The 18,289-nt window shown below is 39.1% G+C and overlaps 1 protein-coding gene across 1 annotated transcript in view; it reads right to left on the reverse strand.

The window, feature by feature from the left end:
- PDE11A (phosphodiesterase 11A) overlaps positions 1-18,289 on the reverse strand; it is a 374,654-nt gene that overhangs the window by 12,619 nt on the left and 343,746 nt on the right. Inside the window, exon 19 of the mRNA XM_075829512.1 lies at positions 15,009-15,092. Coding sequence (XP_075685627.1) covers positions 15,009-15,092 — 84 coding nt within the window. The remainder of the gene's footprint in view (positions 1-15,008; positions 15,093-18,289) is intronic.

The raw sequence follows: 18,289 nt of genomic DNA on the forward strand, positions 1-18,289 counted from the left end.
CTGACAAACTGAAATCGAATGCTTTTTATTTAGTATATAAACATTAAAGGTGTTATTTGTGATTTTAAAATTAATGACCTCTTCTTCGGATAGGCCATCAATATTAAAGCGGTGTGGGTTAAACTCTCAGGACCGCCGCCGATAAGCTGTTTAATGGGGCCGCTGCCCTAGTTTACATGGATTTCCTTTTTCATTTGTTTTTGCACACGCCGTTACATTTGTAGCGGTTGTACAAGGTATTGCAACACTGTCCCATTCGAGCGCCGCAGCCCCTTCAAACCAAGAGTTGGACCCCCACCGGTCCAAACTGATAGCCTATACAAAGGATAAGCCATCAATTTTAAAATATTAGTTTACCCATTTAAGCAGAGGATAACCTCATTTAGGTTTACATGTATTTTTTTTAACAATGTTAGACACGTTATATTATAAATGAAAAATTATAGTAAGGTAGAATTATTTTAATCCTCTTTAGACATTAGATCTGATGTGTACAGGTGGGCACCCTGGCATCTGCTCTCAAGATGAATATGAACAAGTTGGAATTTTCCTGTTTGATTTTGCCTTTTTTACGCAGATATTAAATGGTTGAAGTGTCTAACAGCTGCTTACCCCTCTTGCCTCCTCTGAGTGCTACAGTCTACAACCATTCCTAGGATAATTGAATTCCTAAGAAATTTGTCCTACTTGAAGATAGGAGAGTAAGGCAGGTAAATCATTGTGGCAGGCCATAGGGGCACTGTAGCTATTACTTGGGGTACTGTAGGAGGCACTGAGGGCACTTTATCTGGTACTCCTCCTTCACTGCTCTCCGAAGTGTCAGCAGCGATGGACCAGTGCTGACGTCATCAGCGCTGGTCCATTAGAGGGCAGTGAAGGAGGAGGAGGGGACATGTCTCAGACCTGAATACTGCACTCTATGTGCAAGTCGGAGATAGTGGCGGCCATAGTTACATAGTTAGTGTAGTTGAAAAAAGACACATGTCCATCAAGTTCAACCAAGGCCATGATGGATGGAAGACAACGAGGACCGAGGATGAGGCAACGGAGACAGAAGAACCAATGGGATGGACACTAGGTAAGTTAAAAATCCTTCTACTATTGCTAGTTTTCCTTTTGTGGGGACTGGAGGGTCGCTTTAAAGAATTAATTTTAATGTACAAACAGTAGTTATGAGACAAATGATATGTAAGTTTCAGGACTGCCTCATTTTGTAATTTTTTTTAATGTATTTTTCAGTTCTGAAAGGTTGGACATAAAGATAGCATAACAATTTGACAGATGGCAAATCTACAGCAAACTTGGCCTGGAGGATAAATGAAGAAATCTTTAAATACAACAAGTCAATGCAAAATCAGAGAATCTATTCACCAAGTTGGACATTCTCCGAGAACAAGGCCCTCCTGTCGCATCAATGGAAAAGATAATTTTTTTTCTCTACTCTAGTTGGGAAGCATGAAATTCTGTGTACACAGCTGTAATGTGAAAATAAATTTAATTTTCCGTATACAGATTACAGATCATAAAATTCTACAATGCTTACAACCGAATATATACTTTCGGTCAGATTGTGTTCAAGCTCCTGTCACCAATTGGGAAAGTACCAAAGAAGAATAAGGCTGGAGCTTCATGATCAATGAATCTCGCCCTTAAATAGATGTAAAATTTCCCTGTGGTAAAAACATAGCAACCTTGTGACTATTGCAAGATATTTAAATTTGCTGACTAATCAATAATAAGTGACTGGACATCCATTATAATTGGGAAGGCTCCGTGTTGTGTAGCTTGACTGCAGTTTAGCCAAGAAGTCTTTTAGCATTTGATGGCTAATTTTATTGGGTTGACTTGTTCTTTACATATAATTTTACAGTGATTGTGCCCTCTGATGGAGCTTTAGTACTAATTAAAGAATTATTCACCTTGTCCTGAATTCTCATATATATCCTTAATATGTGACAAGTCTAAGATATTGAACGGTTCTACACAGCCAACGGGTCATACAGTAAACTATTATCTTTTCTGATTGCAGTGACGATGTCATTAAACGGTTTCTATAGAATTATTTAACATTTAATATACTTTGGCACACATTTACTAACTATGGCATATTTTGCACCAATGAAATTGGAAAGGGTAGTTGTCGAGAATTGCACCTAATGTAATATAAGGTGCGTGCCTCTTAATAAATCTGCTGCATTTAGACATATCTGACTGTTTGGATTTCTCTTTACATCTGCTCTGTGAAGCCGTACATTTGCACCACAAATTTTGTGCTTTTTTTAACCATTGCCAGTCTAAAAGTAAATTTAGGGCCTGTTCACATCACCGTTGCCCTTCCGTTGAGGGGTTCTGTCTGAGGTTTCCGTCAGGTTAACCCTCAACGGAAAGGCAAACTGAAACCTCCGCTTCCAATTCCCTCACCATTGATCTCAATGGTGACGGAAACCTAGCCAATGGTTTCAGTCTGTCACCGTTGTGACAGGGTTCTGTCGTTTTGACGGAATCAATAGCGCAGCCTCTGACGGAACCCCTCAGTGGAAAGCGACGTTGATGTGAACACCGTTATACATCTTGACCACAACCACTTTTCTCACCTGTTTTCTTTTTTGGATTAATTTGGCTCAATTATAAATGCAACTTTTAACCTGTGCACTTTACGCCAAAATCAAGCGTAAACTGAATAATAAATGTGGACCTTTGTGTTTCATTACATTTGCAATTTGCATATTTTTTTTTATTGCTGTCAGTGAATAGTTACTTTTTAAAATTATATATATATATATATATATATATATATATATATGATAATGTGTCCTGACCTAGTCCTAAGTAGTCTAACTCTATCTAATTCACTGTGCACTAAACACAACAGCATAGATCTCTATCTAGTCCTAAGCAATACTTTCTGGTATTACTACCTTAGTAATTCTGCTCCAGCACCCTGCCAGCGGCCTCTTTCGGTTACTATTGCTTCAGTGCTTAGATATAGACCAAGGCCGCATGTAGAGTTTATGCTGCCCTAGGCACTTTTAGTGCTCCTGCCCTATTGCACAATCAGGCTAAGTTAATACATGGCATTGTGGTATGCTGGGCTGGTCACATTCCCCCTATCAAACCCAAATCTCCATGCTGGGCAGGTTTTCTCGAGCCCAAACCCCAATTAAATTCAGGGATTCTAGGTGTACTTAGCCACTAACCCGCCCACTTAAATAATGCTGCCATAAAATACTAATAAGTAATGCCACATCCACATAAATAATGCTGCCATACAGTACTAATGAATAATGCCACCAACCTGTAGACATATAAAAAAAAAAGTCATCGTCTTGTACACATACATAATGCCTTCCTTAGGGTAGTAATAAATACTGACACCACCTTGTACACAAATAATGTCGCCACACACTACAGATTAATAAACCCGCTATATACAGTAAATAGAAAATCTTGTACTAATAAATATCACTGCCATACTGTACAAAGTAAATAAGATTTTAGAATACAACACCCTACAAACATATATATGCGCAAATATACACAAACATCTTCATTACACACAAATATATGATACATTAATATATAATTATACACACACAAATATGAACATTGCATACACACAAATTCCATACAGATATTACAAACACACACAAATGCTTATTACACACACACACACACACACACACACACACACACACACACACACACACACACACACACACACACACAATATATACAAATATTCCACCAACTCACAATGTCTACAGATATTACACACCCATCCCTATTATACACAGATATAACACGCATCATATGAACATATTGCATACACAATATATGCAAACATTACTTTTTCTGAAGAAAGCTGGATCTCTGTGCCATCACCATCAGTATAGCAGTGGAGGTGGGTTCCAGAGTAACTTATGCAAGGGAGTGGGCACATGACACAACTGAGAGTATTATGTGCTGCTGTGGCCTGTTCTGATACACCCCCCCCCCCCTGGTCTCGACTACATAGTTGTCTGTATGTACTGTTAAAGCAGCTAGAGGAGTGCCGCCAAACCGTACTGTATTGAACACAGAAGAGCGGGGATGCAAGGGAGGGATTTAAATCCCATAATCCCCCCCCTTGTGTACCCCATGATTATGCCAAGTAAAAACCGAACTAAAAAAACAACCTCCCAGTCCCCATAAACACTGCATAGAAGTGATGTGCAGACAGTGAAGCTTCTGCAGTGATTCTCCCTCTCATCTCAAGCACTGTGATTAGTGTAGAGGCAGCCAGCAGGGGCCGTCTGCTCCACTTATCAGCAGGGACAATACCCACATCTGCAGCGACAAGCAAGCACTGCTCAGATCCATCCCCAGCCTTCTCTGCTCACATCAGAACGGCTCCCCACAAAACACCAACAAAAAAAATGCCTGAAATAATGTAAAGTCAGGAGGAAGAGGCTTGAAAAAAAAAATTTAAATTGTAGTTTGTTAGGAGCTAGCTGATGCGCCCCCTGCAAAGTGCCACCCTAGGCACTGAACCTTCAGTGCTTGGTAGTAAATAGGGTCAGAGTGAACTATGAACTTTTTTATGTCTACATTGTTAAATGTGGTAGTGTTATCAGAATCATATAATAATATTATTACCTATAACATTATACTAAAATGTGCTTGCGCTTTGTCAGATTTCCCTTACCATATTGATTTTAAAACCTTTTATTTGTGTTTTGTGAGTTCATTTTACAGGCAGCAAATAGGTCCCTAGGATCACAGGACATCATTATGAATTACATGGATAAAGTCCAAATCTAGACATCGGAGAGGCGGACACCTATAGAGGCCAGGACCAGAGCAGCATTTAAATAAGATAAGCATGTGAGAAAATGGGGGAGCTTTGTTCACACGGGGTATTTTGCCGAGTTTTTTGACGCGGAAACCGCGTCGCAAAACTCGGCAAAAACGGCCCGAGAACGCCTCCCATTGATTTCAATGGGAGGCGTAGGCGTCTTTTTCCCGCGAGCAGTAAAACTGCCTCGCGGGAAAAAGAAGCGACATGCCCTATCTTCGGGCGCTTCCGCCTCTGACCTCCCATTGACTTCAATGGGAGGCAGGAGAAAGCGTATTTCTCGCTGTTTTATGCCCGCGGCGCTCAATGGCCGCGGGCGAAAAACGGCGCGATAATTGCCGCGAAAATCGGCGTGCAGGGAGAGGAATATCTGCCTCAAAAAAAAAGTTCCAAACGGAATTTTGAGGCAGATATTCCTCCCCCAAAATACTCCGTGTGAACATAGCCTAAGGGTTTTTACTAAATTGTTTATTCTCATTGTTTATACCCTTTTTAGATATAGTGTTGAGGGGTTAATGGCTATCACTATAATTGTTTTGCCCATTTTTCGGGTGGAATCTTTAACTAATCTAACCAACACATATATTTTTAGAAATACAGGATAGATTAATATGTTCTTTATTACTTTGTTTCAACTGATCCACATATGTTACAAATATTAACCTATTCTACAGAACTTTATTTCAAAATGGAAAGAACACACTGAATCTCGTACAGTTTCAAAATATTACTCATGAGTTCTCATTTCTTTTTGTACTGAAATATGAAAACAATCAATTTGTCTAGTTGAACTTTCAAAAAAGAACAAAATCATCATTAAACTATGAAGCAGTTTAAGAAGCCACATAAATGATAATTACTTCTGGATTTAGCTATGACAAGTTCTCCAAGCTTACGAGAGAGAAATCTTAATGGAATGGCTTCTTAGTGTTCTATATGTCGGCCCCAATATCATGCTTTAGTTAACGCTTACGCTATTATTTTCTTTATTCAGCTTGTCTTTTTAGTTGATATGTCAACAAGATGTCAACCAGAGAGTAGCATGGCAAAATAAGATGAGCTCTCCAAGAAGAATGGACATTTACTTTTACAGGTAAATATTCACATACGTAATAACAGGATGCCTAAAAACTTTATTGTGAGACTTGAAGAAATGTCTTAGCATGAAAAATTGTTTTTACTTGTAGATGCAAATGTCAGATTTATGTTGAACATAACTAGACGTTCACAAACTGTTTTTTTTTTTAAAAAGACCAAAATGTATCATGTATCCACATTTTTTGATATTTAATCCCAATCCCGAATTTTGATTTTGTTTTCAATATTGTTTTATCAAAATGATGTACATACTATCCTCCATGCTTTTCACAGGGTATATGTACTCTTTAGTCTGTAGGAGCAGATCACGACGCAACCGAAAACGTTCCCTAAGGGTATGTTCACGAGCATAGTTTTCAGGCGTATTTCAGGGCATAAAAGCCTCTAAATATGCCTTGAAAAATGCTAGCCAAACGCCTTGAAACATCTGGAAAAACGGCACGTAAAAAGGAGCATCTCACTTCTTTGATGCCGTCAAAGAGCTGTTTTCATTGTGTCTATTGAAAAACTGCTCCAAAAAACAGCTCAAAAAAACGTTTTCAGCTACAAAACAGCTGAAAATCAGAGGCTGTTTTCCCGTGAAAACAGCTCCGTCATTTTCAGCTGTTTTTGAATTTGAGTGCAAACATATCCTTATATTCCCTAATGTTTCCCCTCTCCCTTGTGCCGCAATCTGAAAACAATGAATACTTCCAAAACTATATACACATTCATAAAAGATTAACTGGATAAATTATCCAAAAGCTGGCCAATGCAGATAACTCAAACTCTAAGGCCTCATGCACACGACCGTATTTTTGTCCACCCGTAAATACTGGCGTAAATACGGGTCCTTGGTCACACGTATTCGACTCGTATTGCACCAGTATTTACGGACCCGTGCCCGTAAATACGGGTCCGGTGTCACCCGTATTCCATTCGTATTTACGGGCACGTTTTTGGCTGCAAAATTGCACTGCAGTAATCGGCAGCCCTTCTCTCTATCAGTGCAGGATAGAGAGAAGGGGCAGCCCTTTGCGTAATAAAAGTAAAAGAAATTCATACTTACCCGGCCGTTGTCTTGATGACGCGTCCCTCTCTTGAAATCCAGTCCGACCTCCCTGGATGACGCGGCAGTCCATGTGACCGCTGCAGCCAGTGATTGGCCTGTGATTGGCTGCAGCGGTCACATGGGCTGTAACGTCATCCCAGGAGGCCGGACTGGAGGAAGAAGCAGGGAGTTCTGGGTAAGTATGAACGTCTTTTTTTTTTTTTTTACAGCTTTATCTATATTGTGATCGGTAGTCACAGTCCAGGGTGCTGAAACAGTTACTGCCGATCGTTTAACTCTTTCAGCACCCTGGACAGTGACTATTTACTGACGTCACCTAGCAACGCTCCCGTAATTACGGGTGCACACACACGTAGTCACCCGTAATTACGGGAGCCCCATAGACATAGCTGCCCATGCCGTAATTACGGCCTGAAATAGGACATGTTCTATCTTTTTCAACGGCACGGGCACCTTCCCTTAAGCATACGGGGAGGTACGCGTGGCCTATAGAAGTCTATGGGCCCGTAATTACGGGCCGTAATTATGGGAGTTTTTACGGTCGTGTTCATGCGGCCTAACAGATGGGGCACATGTCAATGTTCTATGTGACTCAGACTCCCATTTATGTATGCAGTTTTTCATCCATTCACAACATGACATCACAATGGATAATCTCATAGATGACCTGAATAAATGTGTCAATTAAAGACATCACTACTAAGATATCACAATAGTAAAGAAAGAGGTCTTAAAATCTTGATTGTTTCTTGACTATGATGATGTCATCAAATTGAACTTGTAAATCTATGTTATCATTGGTGACATTACTGAAAGCACATTAAAGTAACACCTAAGGCAAAATAGTGTTACACCTAGTGTAGGGCTTTTGGGGGCAGTTTGGTGCATGACCAACTAATTCAAAGAACAACAAAGAGAAAATCATTGTGTCAAGCACCGCCCCCATGGACTTTCATTATGCAGAACACGAGGTATCAGAGTGTTCATTTAATATATTAGGCAAGACAAATTATATTTGGGGTCACTGAGGATTATGATGGTAAGCATTTTCCACTATATAAATCATTGGGAAAAAACTTGTATTGTGATAGTACAAATAACATGAATACAATTTCTAGAAGTAACATAGCAAGATGCAATATATTGACCAAACATGCCCATAAATTCCAGGTAACATGTTAAATAATTTCTATACACATATTTCTATATGTATATACATTTTTATTTCAGTAGAACATTTCTACATTGAGGATTGAGAGATACCTCAATATCTACAATACTGGCTGTCTTTTAGGTGATAAATTGGTCTGCATCGCACTCAAGGGTCTGACGGACTCATCCATATATTAGGGAAAGATTAAACTTCCACAGTGCGTGTCCCAGGCAAGAATCTGCATTGTTTTAATTCACAGTCCTGCTGTTTTAACAAGTCGTGCCCAGAAATGTATTGGCCTCTTCCTGAACTTTATTCCGCAATAAAAGTTTGATTTAAGCAGTCAGCCGATGCGCTATGCATACAAAATGAGAGGTGCTATAAGTTCTGCAATGAAACACGAGGCAGTGAAGGAAATTTTGTAAACCACTAATTAATTATTAAATGGACTTTCCTGGTGTTAAATTGAATAAGAGGTTACAATGAAGATTGCTGATGTCAGGGTCAACATGCAGAAATATGTTGTATTAATTTATAAATGCACATAATAAAGTGTTTATAGAAAGAAAAGTAACTTAAGATCTGCATAAAAAAAAATACAGATTTTGTAACTAGATCACAATAAAAAAAAAAAAATGGTTAGCCATAGCCAATTAGTTGTATGTGGCTGCTATAAAATGTATCCAACAATCAGCACTTTGTCATATATGAGATTTTAAAGCAACGGCAGACTTGTTTCAGAAACCAAACAGTCATTGTCTGTTTCAGGTGCATCAGTGACAAAAACTGCGGGCCAAGGTGAACTTACGTTGCTGCCCTTCATCAGTGTATAATGGGCTGAGCCAAGGCCACAACTCTGTTAAATACAGTAGTTGGTGGACATGGCTGTATAGAGTGACGGGTGGCTCTTGAGCAGTGACATGGCATTTTCTCTGGCTCATACCATACCAGACACCATTAGGATGCTTGTGACAGTGCTTAGTACCTTTAACTCATTTTTCTTGTGCCCTTGTTGAGTGACCTAATTCTCACTCTGCTTGCCAACGATTCTTCCTATGGCTGTGTTCACACTATGGATTTGGGGGTTCCATCACTTCTGACTGCAAGAATTTTTTTGCCATCAAAACTAATGGAACCTTGACAAAACCCATACTGATCGTATTATAAGGCAATAGAGTCCGTTGTGTGCCATTTGGATGTGTCGTATGCTGAATCCGGCAGAGATTCATGGCTTCTGTTCTAAAAAAAGAAGCCATGACGCAAATTTGAACATGGCCTAAATCAGTCCTTAAATGGTGGACCGCAATCCTAATCCGAACCGGTTGATGCCAGATATCAGGACCCCACAAACATGCGGTTATAGATGCATTAAAGGAGGGCATTGTCCGCCTGAAACTAAAGAGCCCCTGTTGAGCGGTGAGTATATATTTTTCTTTTTTTTTCAAGCGAGGGAAACTATGAAATATCGTAGGCACGTTGGAGGGGGAAGCAGAAACGGGACAGTTGAGAAATCGAAAAATGGCGGCAGAATCGCCTGATACGAGGGATGTTTAAGGGATGTTAAAAAAAAAAAGTACAGGAATGGCAAGAGTGTGTGGGGGAAATCTCATGAAACTTGCAGGAGGCACACAAAGGGGTGAGTGAAGAAAAAAAATAACTGGAGTGCTTCTTTAATCTTGAGCCTTGCTTGTGATTATGTCTGACTACAATGCCTGAAATATTGTTGCTAGAAACTATGTTGTTCTAGTAAGTAATGTGACTAATAGTAAACAGACATCACAGTATTAAAACTTATCATGAGATTTTGATGCAATCCCTATTTTAAATCTTTAGTGGCACTTAAAGGCCGATTTAGCCTTACTCCAAACTTTTTAAAGCCCCATTCCTAACTAAACCTTTCACAATGCCCACTATCCAGCTGGCGCTAGTCCAACCCTCCTGTTAAAGGGTCAATCTTATATAAGGAAACCTTGTATGTGATGTGTGATATTCCTTGAAGGAACATGGCTATTGCATAGACAGAATCTCTTTGTCATGCACCGCCCCCTCAGGCATAACAGTGTACCGCTTTTGCAGTTTTCCTTTAATGTCACATTATTATTTCCTAGAAAACTGCTCTTTCTTGGTAAGGTTTTGCTGACCAGAGGCAATTGCCATATAATGTGTCAAGAAACTGCATTTACATTTCATGAGTGATCGAACGTTTTAAGGATTAGGTCTTCAAATACAAGCCGACAGAACCTATTCTGCTGAGCATTTATATTGAGCCGCAATCTATGTTCTGCTCCTCTGTTAGTAAAAGCTCTTAAGGAATCTTTTCCAGTGGTATTAATCTCATATCCAGAGCTCCTCTTTCCTGCTTTACCTGGCCGTATCCAGGATTGCCACCGGATTCTAATATGTTTAAGTCTCCTTTGAAGCTGAAGTGTTTCATCCATCATTGTTTTTACGTCCTTTCTGATGCAGTATATTTTGCTATTTGTCTTTCCTGAAAATAGAAAGGCAATATAGCCATCCATTCATCATCTTTTCAATGTGTCTTCCAGTCTGTTTTCTTTGCTGTCTTTTCCATCTTAACTTGTCTGAATTGTTATTCATTTTATCTCTTGTGTGTGCGCATCTCACTTTGTGTCATTTTCATTGCAGAAATGATATTCGCCTTTTTCTGTCACACTGGACTATATTCATGGGAAAGCCGTGTTATTTGAGAGTGTAGTAAAGAGGCTCCAAACTAATATATGTCTTATTTCAAGTAGCTGATATCACCAGAGTTTCCATAATTTTTCAATGTGGTTTCTACATTTATTTTTATTCTTTACATTATATGAGTTCATAACATACGGTAGTTGTGTCAACAAGGAGTACTGGGAATATATAAATGCATATGACCACAATGAGGACATGCGTTATGAGAATTTTTCTTGTTTTCAATTACAGTATTGTTTTCTTTATGAAAAATATATTTCCACCCACAATGGAACTAGACTTGTGTCTTATGGTATGGGTTTATAAAGCATTATGGTGTGCGGTGTAGTTTGAATATTTAGGTGACAGCTTCAAAGTATGTAATATGGCACCACCCGTCACATGCCAATTATATTACTGCTGCCTCCTTATGTGGCACACGGGCCTTAGACCCATGTTCACCCCCTACCACGGAAGATGGCATTATGTGCAGAGGTGCAGAAGTCTACGCATAACCTGGGCCTATAAATGCTAAATTCCAGACTAGTTCATTATGGCACCTATGTTTGTGGTCCGTGAAATAAGATTTCATTTTATGGATTTGAAGATATAAAGGATGTAATATGCATTCAACCTTTTGAATTGTATTTGACTTGTAATCCACTGATAGAAGTTCTTCAGTTTTATTGTTTTACAAAGGAAAACTTTGCACATGTACTTCACAGATAGAGGCCCGTATTAGCTGACTATATACAATGCCAGTACGTACCATCCAAGGTTTGGGTAGAACTTTCGGGCACAGCGGAACCTGATTAGGGGTTCCCTGGAAGTGGCCTTACAACCTTATGTTGGATGATGCCCTGTGTGGGACCTGCTGTATGGTGTTTGGTCATACAGTATACAAATAACCATAGCATACAGTGTCTCAATTATACATACAGTATGGTGTCCAAAATAAAGTGCCATAAGCTGGCCAAAAAAACCTTACAAACAGTGGCTATAGAGTGCCAGCATACAGTGAATAACACATTACCATGCTCAAATAATACTAACATGAGTGATCAAATAACTCCATACATAAAGTAATGTAATGCCAATGGAATATTAAGATTCAAGGTAGTCACAAGCTTCAGAGGTCAGGCCATCTGTAGCGCCTCCTTTAGCAGAGGCCACCAATGCGCACTGTGTGACCACAGACCTGCCCTGAAGACATCAATAGCATGAGCTGTAAATATTACAGCAGGGATACTGTAGTTGTCTTCCCTAATATTCTTACAATTTCCTAATATCTACCTAGTTTGGCCTTCAGGAACCTTTGTGCCTCTCTACAGGTTCACCAGATGGCTTCCTGTAAGTGCACTAAAGTTTATTCCACACATCAAAACAATTTAGAATGGTCCATAATATTCTTTTATATGTGTGTCTGTATATAATATACTATAATATATAATAGACCTATTTGTGGTAGACGGTAATTTTCCTCTTGTATCATTGTGTTGGTTTTTTTTGTATGTTTTTTTTTGTTATAATCAATGTTACGTTATAATATAACATCTCTTGTCCTTTTAGGGTCTGGTTCTGCCAAGTTGCAGTACATTTTAATTAGGTGTCAATGAGTCTAGAGTTTGCCTATAGGGTGAAGCTTCAGTGAGGGCTTTGCGGATCAACAGTGAATGTGATTGGTCAGTGTATATGAGGTCATATGACAAACCAATCAACTGTGGAGATGTAAAGGAAACCTCTAAATATTTTAACAAGACTGGACAGGGCTTTATCCCTAATAAATATTCATGAGGAGCAAAAATAATCCTCACATAGAATACATTGATATTCTGCACTATCATAACATATAAAAGAGCAAAGATCAAAAACTAATATCCAATAGTCTGTGTATATTATGTTTCATAATTGAACTGAAAATATATATTAAAAAAAATATTAAAAGTGACATAATATATCCGCTGAGAAGAAATAAGATGAAGCATTACGTGGCTCTTGCTGTACAATAAAAACACACTTTATAAAACAAAAAAGCACCAAAAAGTCTCTCTCTTTGTAGGAGAAATTACACAGCTTGATAATGTGACATCAGCTTTCCAATTTCTCTGAAGGCATTAACAACACTGACTTCTAGTTCTGCTGCTGTGTTTTCCCTTTAGTTGAGCATCACGCTAATAGCTGCACAGCGTGGTGTAGAGACTGCCGCGGAGAGGAGTCGCTGACATCAATACATTCCCTTAGGAAATCCTAGTAGGCGATGACTCAGGAGAGGATTGTTACTCTCAAACTTGCCTCATCTCAGAATGTGGCCATTTGTGATCTCCCAAATGCTCTGACCTATGTTCTGCCCTCTCAGCAACTAACAAAAACATTTTCTACATTTACTGCAAGCTGTAATGGATTTAAATAAAAGACCAGATACATTTAATTGTGGCGGACTGATTTTCTCAACACTTTACAACAGATATTTATTGTGAATATAATGGCTATTGCAGTAGAGGACTGGACATCTTCAATTTTATAGCATAAAAGATTATGATGGTAATTTTCATTTTAATATACTCATCGATCGATCGATCGATCGATCTCGGGTGATTCTTTCAGTCCCTTTGCCACAGGTGTATAAAATCCAGCACCTTGCCATGTAGTCTGGGTGTACAAACATTTGGGAAATAATGGGTTATTCTAAAGAGATCACTGAATTCCAGCGTGGTCCTGTAATAGGATGTCACTGTTGCAACAAGTCAGTTTGTGGAATATCTAGGAGCGAAGAAATTTCACGATCAACAGTCGCAAGAAATACAGCAGGTTTGGATTTCTTGCGACTCCGCACACGGTCGCGGCAACCTGTGGGTCGCCTATGCAGCCACGTTGACTTTAAGCGGGATGCACCCCTCGATTTTTGGCCACGCGACATGTTAAGTCGACCGTGTAGCCCTAGCCTTAAAAGGCTGCTGATTGACTACTTATTGTAGATTCCTCTTAGAAGAGTAGAGAGTAGTGCAGGACCAACCATAGTAGGAAATCGGTGAGTTGTCTTATAGGGGTACTATGGTCAGCAAATTTGTACATTTATTTCTGGCATGTTTTTATGGGGACTGTTATTGCAGTAACTACTCTGTGGGTATGGCTATAAGTTTGTAACCTTTTTATGGACACTGCTATGTGGCCAACACAATATTTTGATCAACTCTGTGTTGATGTTTGGCCCACACTATGTGACTCTAGTATGGGGATACTATGTTATGGGAACTATTTAGAACAATTTATGCGTCACTAGTTCTGGGCAATAAGGCTGAGAACACAAGACTGCATTAATGTTATATCCAAGGTTGACTATTGAGGTATGGTCATTATAATAAGGGGAGAGTTAGCGTGGGCATACTTTTAAAAAATGTGTTGTCGCACATTTTTTGCATTAGTGCCCCTCCTGGCTACTGAAATGAATAACATTGATTATCTTGTTACAATGGCATCTGTCAAACTGAAGGATATATTAGGCAGCAAGTGAAAAAGTCAGTAATTAACGTTGATATTTTGGCAGCAGGAAAAATGGTCAAATGTAAGGATCTGAATGACTATGCGCCCTTTTACACCGGCCAATTATCGGGCAAACGAGTGTTCACAAAACGCTAGTTCCCGATAATTGTCCTGTGTAAACAGGACAATAATCAGCCGATGAACGAGCATTTGCTGATTGTATCGTCGGCTGATTGTATCATTTAGGTAGCATAAAATATTATCGTGGTCGGCAGCACATCTCCCTGTATAAACTGTGCTGCGGACATGATAAAAATATATGGGGATGAGCGATCGTAGTAACGAGCGTTCGTCCCCATACATAGCTCCTTGTGAAAGGAGCAAAAGAGCGCTGATCAATGAGCTGTCTCGTTGATCGGTGCTTCTTTACAAGGCTCACGTCGGGCCGTGTAATAAGACCCTATGACATGGGCCAAATTGTGGTGACTAGAAGACTGGATCAGAGCATCTCCAAAACAGCAGATCTTGTGGAGTGTTCTTGCTATGCAATGGTTAGTTCCTACCAAAAGTGGTCCAAGGAAGGTCATAGGGTAATGCCACTTGTTTGATTGGTTATAAAAGACAGTGTCACATTTAAAAACTGGAATATTTTTTTATACATGTCTTTATTTCATAACACGGAGCTCCGCAGTATAACATTTACTTACCTCATACAAAGGAAAACAAATATTGTCAATCCATTCTAGCTGTAGTCTAGGAAGCTCGTCTTTTCTATTACGATCAAAAATGGCCTGAAAGAAAAAGAAAACAATCCGCTATAAAGAGTCAGACATATAGGGGGAAATTATTAAGATTTGCGTTTCATATATGAGGCTTAATCTAAAAAATGCTGAAGTAAGATGGGCTTAATTTATTAAAATTTAGTAAATTAGGCGCATCTCCGTGCGGCAGGGCAGAAAATAAAATGTAGCGTTATAATTTAAACCAGTTTTCTGGCATAAATTATAATAGATTTATCGGGCTGCAGTGACCCCACCCCCTACCGCTAAGCACAGCCAACTTTTGTTTCAAAGGTCTTGTAAAAATAGAAAAATCGTAATGTTTTTGCGTAAAAATTGCGACTTTTCTAAGCTAAAAAACTGGCGTAAAGTGTTTAATAAAATCCACCCCATACCTTTTTTTCTTCTAAGTTTACTTCATACTGTTTATACATGGAAATCCATAATAAAAGTGTGTGCAGTAAGCCTCTAAGCCCACTTTAATGTTGGCTGCAGGCAACCTGAGTTTTATTAGTTAACTCCAGGGGTGGAACTACCACTATAGCAGCCATAGCGGCTACTACGAGGCCTACGGCATGAAGGGCCTGCGCCGCCCGGCACATAACTGTTCCTTTAGAGAACATTTATGTGCCAGGCCGGGCAGCACAGGCCCCGTCAGTGATGCCACTACCACCGGGCATTTTTGGCCCAGTGCCCCGGATCATGCCACATTCAATTTTATCTGCATCCTCAGAACACAATTATAATTGAATATTATGGCAGAGCAGTTGGTTGTTGGGGGGGCCAGTCAAAAGTTTGCTATGGGGCCCAATCTTTCCTAGTTACGCCCCTGGATATCTGTATAGCTATGAATGGGATTTGGAGATCTATATCTGAAAAATGAAGCTTTAACGGCTATAAAGATATATTCACAAATTAATTAGCGCAGAATTTTGGACCTAAAAATTACATGATGCAAAAAAATGGCCATTTACTTTAAAGTTTTTAGATGAATGGTAGAATCCAATAGCAATAGTGAGCAATGCTGACTGGGCGATATGTACAAGTCAGAACCAGAGTATTTTAGTAAATTGTGATATGTTCATCGAAAAGCAAGTGTTCACTACCATTTAATTAATTGTATTTAATCTCAGGAATATTCCTGGGAGAGACCTGTGTTCTCAGCTGAGGGCTAAAACCTACACAAATGGACAATGCATCTGCTATGGCTTCATCTATATTTGCGGTCCATTATTTTAACTTCAGTGAAGTCATGTGCAATGTATAGTATATATAAGGCTTCAGGTCTCCATGTGTGGCTAAAAAAACATACTGCTTCAGAATCTCCAAAATAATGTCTTTTTTGAAGTTGTGCTATATGGCCCAGTCATTTCTAGTCCTGCTCCTGATTCATGATATGTCAAAATGAATCAATGACTTTGTGTCCTTGGACTTGAATATCCTTTGGTAAGGTCTTCAGGAGAAGCAACTGCACCCACTGTAGACTACCTGTTGCCAGGCTGACAAAGCACAGTAATTCTTACTTTACGTTTGCTGCTTTTAAAATGTTCAATAGTGACCGCTTTTCTAGTGCTTTTCTGTTTTCATTCATACTTTTTATTGCTGTTGCGCGAATCACGCGCGTCACACGGAAGTGTGCTGCGTGTGATTTTTACGCACCCATTGACTTCAATGGGTGCGTGATGCGCGAACAAAGCACAAATATAGGACATGTCGTGAGTTTTACGCAGCGGACACACGCTGCCTGAAACTCACGGACAGTCTGCACGGCCCCATAGACTAACACAGGCCCGTGCGAGGCGCGTGAAAATCACACGCGTTGCATGGACGTATTACACGTTCGTCTAAATAAGCCCTAACACTGACAGGCAATAATGCTTTGATATACGAAGTATACCAAAGCATTATATCTGCGATCAAAAGATCACCTATTAAATTCCCTAGTGGGACTAATAAAATAAGTAATAAATGTTAAATAAAAATTATTAATAAAGATTAAAGTTAAAAAAATAAAATAAAACCATTTTTTTCCATTAAAAAGCGGTTTTATTTAGTAAAAGTTTAAAAAAAAGAAATAATAGTACATATATATAGTATCGCCAAAGCCGTAATGACCCAAACAATACATTTAACATGTAATTTAAACCGCAAGGTGAACGCTGTAAAAAAAACAAAAAACGCAAAAAACAATGGTGGAATTGCTATTTTTTTCCATTGACCCCCAAAAAGTCATAATAAAAGTTAATCAATAAGTACTATGTACCCCAAAAGAGTACCAATGAAAATTACGTTGCGTCCTGCAAAAAACAAGCCCTCATATCACTACATTGACGGAAAAATAAAAATGTTACGGCTCTTGGAAAGCAAAAATGCAAAAACAAATAATTTTAGTTCAAAAGTGTTTTTATTGTGCCAGTAGTAAAACATGAAAAACCTCTACGTATGTGGTATCGCCATAATCGTACCGACCCGATGAAGAAAGGCAACATGTTATTTACGCCGCACGGTGAATTGCGTAAATTTAAAACTCATAGAACAATGGCAGAATTGCCCCCCAAAAAAATAGTTAAAAAAAGTTAATCAAAAAATTATCTGTACCTCAAAATGGTGGCATTAAAAAACAAAACTGATCCCACAAAAAAAAAGTCCTCATACAGCTATGTCGACGGAAAAATAAAAACATTATAACTGTTTAAAAATGACGATGGAAAAATGAAAAAAATTGCCTGGTCATAAAATAGGCTGGTTACAAAAACAAAAATCTTAAAGCGTACATCCAGCTATAGAATTATTGGCAGATTTCAACAGATTATGTTATTCAACTTCCCACATAACTAGTACAATTTCGATGGCAAATGCAAAATCTGTACAGGGCCTGCCACCTACATGTGCAATTATGGTGTATTTGAGTGGCAGAGGGGCCTTTGGGCCTCCCTAAGGACCAGGGCCCATGTGCAATTGCCACCTCTGAACCCCTAAAGCTACGTCCTTGTACATATTTAGCTCCTATGGATGTCTATCGTGACTTAATATAGATAATTTCCTTTAGCATTGGCCTTGGGCTGTTGACGTTCTGCTATTCATGTGTGAAAGAGAATGGGGCACTGGAGCTCTGTATTTGCCGAATAAAGCTCCAACCCCTAATAAGAATTTTACTGTCATTTTGTCTTCTTACCCTGTGAATGTGAATGTCAGTTTAAGCTCTGTAA

This window comes from Rhinoderma darwinii, chromosome 6 (assembly GCF_050947455.1).
Source record: "Rhinoderma darwinii isolate aRhiDar2 chromosome 6, aRhiDar2.hap1, whole genome shotgun sequence".
In the NCBI taxonomy this organism is placed as follows: domain Eukaryota; kingdom Metazoa; phylum Chordata; class Amphibia; order Anura; family Rhinodermatidae; genus Rhinoderma; species Rhinoderma darwinii.